Genomic DNA, 3,589 nt, shown 5'->3' with positions numbered 1-3,589 from the left:
ACTAATATTTATAAAATTCAAAAATATTCAGCAAATCTACCATCAAATTAATATTTCCAAAATCTATAATAAAAATAAAAATTACAACCAAATTAATATTTCCAAAATCTATAATAGAATTGAAAATTACAGACAATCAATATGATAACGACCTCGGGCTAAAACCACAACCACATCTTGACAAAAACAAAACCACTCAAATATCTCATGGTATTAAGACCAGAGGATATTACCTAAATTCTTACTACCGCGGTAACTTGCACCTGAAGTTACCTTCGTAGTTGCAGACATTTGACTGTTTCCACAGACAAAGTTATCCTCCACGCGTCGCGGCAGCAACCATAACGAAGCGACCTCTACACGGCTCATAGCCCTATAAATACCCACGCTGCTCTCGTTTTCTGTCATCGATTTCTTTCATCATAGCTGGTGTTTTCACCCAGTTCTTTATTCACTCTGATAGTTATACTTGAATCTGCAGGTTGATAGCTTTTCAAATTACCAGTTCCATGGCTGGACAAGCGCCAGAGAACCAGGACAGCGCTCTGTTCGATCTGTTCGGCAGGAAAAAGGAAGAAAAGAAGGATAAAATGCATGATGACCAGATGATGCAGGCTCCTGCTTTATACACCCACCATCAAGCTCACATTGCACCTTATTATCTAGCTGCTGCTGCTGCAGCTCAGCTTGGTGCTGCCACCCACAATCAGGCTCGGTCCGCTCCCTATTATACAACTCAGTCTCTGCGTGGACAATATTTTACCGCTGGGGAAACTGAGAAGCAACAACACACGGGTGTACCAGGAAAGTTTCACAGCACAGCCAGCCGTGACTCCAGTTCTGTAAGTCTGTATCTCTCTTACTAATTTCTTTCTTCATTGATTGCGACATCACTGGTTTCTGTGGGTTCTCTTTGCTTTGTTTCTTGGCTGACAATGATGTTTCTTGATTGATAATGACGTTTCTTGATTTTTTGCATTTGCAGTCGAGCGAAGAAGAAGGAGAAGCCGGCCAAAGGAAAACAGGCGGGAGCAAGAAGAAGGGTGGAAACGACAAGCTCCCCGGTGAGCACCATTCTTGCTAAATAATGCCTTCTAATATCTCTGTCTGTGTGTTATTTTGAGTGGCAATATGTGTGTTAGGATAGAGAGTATAATGTATCAATGTCATGCGCTCTGGGGCATGTGTTAGAATAGAGACTATAAAATATCAATGTCATGCTCTGCATGGCTATATTTAGTGCCTGGCTTGCTCTTCTGTCACTGGCAGTTTGCATCCTATAATAATATAATATGATAGCTTCTTACATTTGGTTTCTTCTCAGGATCAGGTGCTTCGGCTCTGGAAATCATTTACTCCACAAATTATTTATTGATAAATAAAGGTTGTCAACTTAGAATCTCGTTTACTCGTTCCAAAATCAGTAACTACAACACCAAACTGCATAATATATAAGAACAACAAACTCAAAAAGGTTAACTTTCCAAATTCACGTCGGAAAGAAAGGGAAACACACCAAATTTAAAATGTGACAGAATCAAATATACGAGTATTAGCTGAGAAGATAAATTATAATTAAAAAAACATTCTTTTTATATCTTCAGTTTTTTTAAATGTTGATATATCCCATAAAAAAAATCGAATATCTAATCAAAAAATCATATAATAAGTCTCTTACCCACCTACAATCTTTACACAATATGGATAAAATCACCATAGATTTGCAATCTTATCCATACATAATATGGATAAACTGACCCTAGACTTTTAATACACAAGATGGAAAAATCACCCTAGACTTTTAATACACATGAGTGAAGAATAAAAAATAAACTCGACACCTTACCATGGGCCTTACACATTAAATACAATTAAATGAAGAGTAATGTGTGCACTAACCCTTTTTAAGGACTAGTTCATTCTTGTAAGACAGACGATTGACAATTTTCCTTGGGAATAGAGTTTTCAGAAGTCCAAGCAAAAGAGATCCTCGTTATTCCATGTGAGACTCTAATCTTCTTTATTCTGAACAAACGTCTTCAATATCTTGAATGTGGTTGTCTGTTATCTAGTTTGGTTGTGTTACCTAATAACGTATTTTCTAATTGTGTTACCTAATAACGTATTTTCTAACCTGAGCTAGCATGGATTGGATGGACCCCATTACTCTTTTTCTTTCTCGGCATGTCTCCGATTTCAAAATTTGGAAAGCCTTTTGGCATTTAATTCTTGTTAGTGGACGATTAATGGAAACAAAATATGCTTAAGAGTGTTATATAATATCAACATTGTTTAGAAAAAAATTCGTCCGATGGCTCTGCAATCCTTGTCCTCCAACTGCTTGTTACAGGCGGAAAGGGTGTGGAATGTCGGTGAAATGGAAGTTTCTCAGACTACTCAGGGAACCCTAAGCTCTCTGATGGTTCATTTCGGCTTCACTGCTTCTCGCACAGGGATCCTCCCTTTGCCTCCGAATCAGGTGGGAAGGCCATCCTCCAGGACTCCTAGCTCCTCCACACTACTTTGAAACGCTCGATATTCATCTCCAACGGTTTATTCAAACATAGACCTGCCATGTTTGGAGACTGTGGGTATACTATGTAAGGAAGGACGGTTGAAGGAAGCGCTGGAAATCCTTCATCTAATGGACCGACGAGCGATTCAGCCTAGCATCAGGACATATGCCTTGCTTTTTCAAGGATGTACGAATATGAAAGCGCTAGCAGAAGGAAAAGTTATGTAGGCCCACTTGATCCAATGCAGATTGGACACAAAAATTATTCTGGGAAACCTTGTTTTCAACATGTATGCAAAAAGCCAAAGCATGGAGGATGCACGACAAGTGTTTGACGAAATAACCCTGGCAACTACCGCACTCTTCCACATGCAGCAGCAATATTGCCAAGATCTGGAGTTGGCTCTGCAGTCCCGCAATCTCACTGTTTCAACCTCGATTCATCATTCAGGCAGCCGAGATCCTATTCATCTCCAACAAGCGAATTTTTATTCAAATAATTCTTCTGACAGGCAAAACCCTGCTCCTTGGGGTCCAGCCGTCTTTCATAGTGCGCCATCTCTTAAAGATTCTCGAACAAAGGTTGGGCATCCCTTCCTCCCTTCTGCGGCTCCTCTTTGCTGGTAAGCAGCTTGATAACAATCTGCTTCTTTCCTTTTATAATATTGAAAGAAATGCCATAGTGATCCTATCACTTCGACTAAGGGGAGGTGCAGTTGGGAAATCCTCTGCCTCCAAAGGTTTTTCCTACAAAGATGCAGTACATGCACAGCTTGCCAAGAAGTCTGCCCAATCTGCCGAGGCTCCCAAACCTTTCTTGGTGGACAATATGGAGGAAACCCCTGCCATTGAAATCTCTCATCCATCTCTGGATGATCAATACCAGACATTTGCAGAAACAACCCTCATTTGTAGATTTAATGGCCTATGGCCCCACACTGCTGTTCTATACCAGTGGATCCATTCCAATTGGACCAACAACTGCAAAGTCTTCCTCTGCTCGAAAGGCTTCTTTATTGTAGCCTTTCCCTTCAATGAAGATTACCAGAAAGCCTTAACGGGAGACCCCTGGTT

The 3,589-nt window shown here is 40.3% G+C and overlaps 1 protein-coding gene across 1 annotated transcript; it reads left to right on the top strand.

Moving 5' to 3' along the window:
* The first annotated feature begins 412 nt into the window (after nucleotides 1-412).
* On the top strand, nucleotides 413-1,306 carry LOC149247583 (uncharacterized). The gene is made up of 2 exons (XM_089455902.1): nucleotides 413-842; nucleotides 986-1,306. Exons 1-2 carry the CDS (start codon nucleotides 510-512, stop codon nucleotides 1,082-1,084), a joined length of 432 nt encoding a protein of 143 aa, XP_089312028.1. The 5' UTR covers nucleotides 413-509; the 3' UTR covers nucleotides 1,085-1,306.
* The last annotated feature ends 2,283 nt before the right edge of the window (nucleotides 1,307-3,589 follow it).

This window comes from Pinus tabuliformis, chromosome 7 (genome assembly GCF_031772625.1).
Source record: "Pinus tabuliformis cultivar Carrire ecotype Pingquan chromosome 7, CPIR1, whole genome shotgun sequence".
Lineage (NCBI taxonomy): Eukaryota > Viridiplantae > Streptophyta > Pinopsida > Pinales > Pinaceae > Pinus > Pinus tabuliformis.
The sequence above is the reverse complement of the archived record's forward strand: the minus strand, read 5'-3'. Positions and strand labels throughout refer to the sequence as shown.

Coding starts and splice junctions, on each gene's coding strand:
- LOC149247583 (XM_089455902.1), top strand. CDS start 510: ATGGCTGGACAAGCGCCAGAGAACCAGGACAGCGCTCTGTTCGATCTG. Junction 843..985: donor CCAGCCGTGACTCCAGTTCT/GTAAGTCTGTAT, acceptor TTGCATTTGCAG/TCGAGCGAAGAAGAAGGAGA.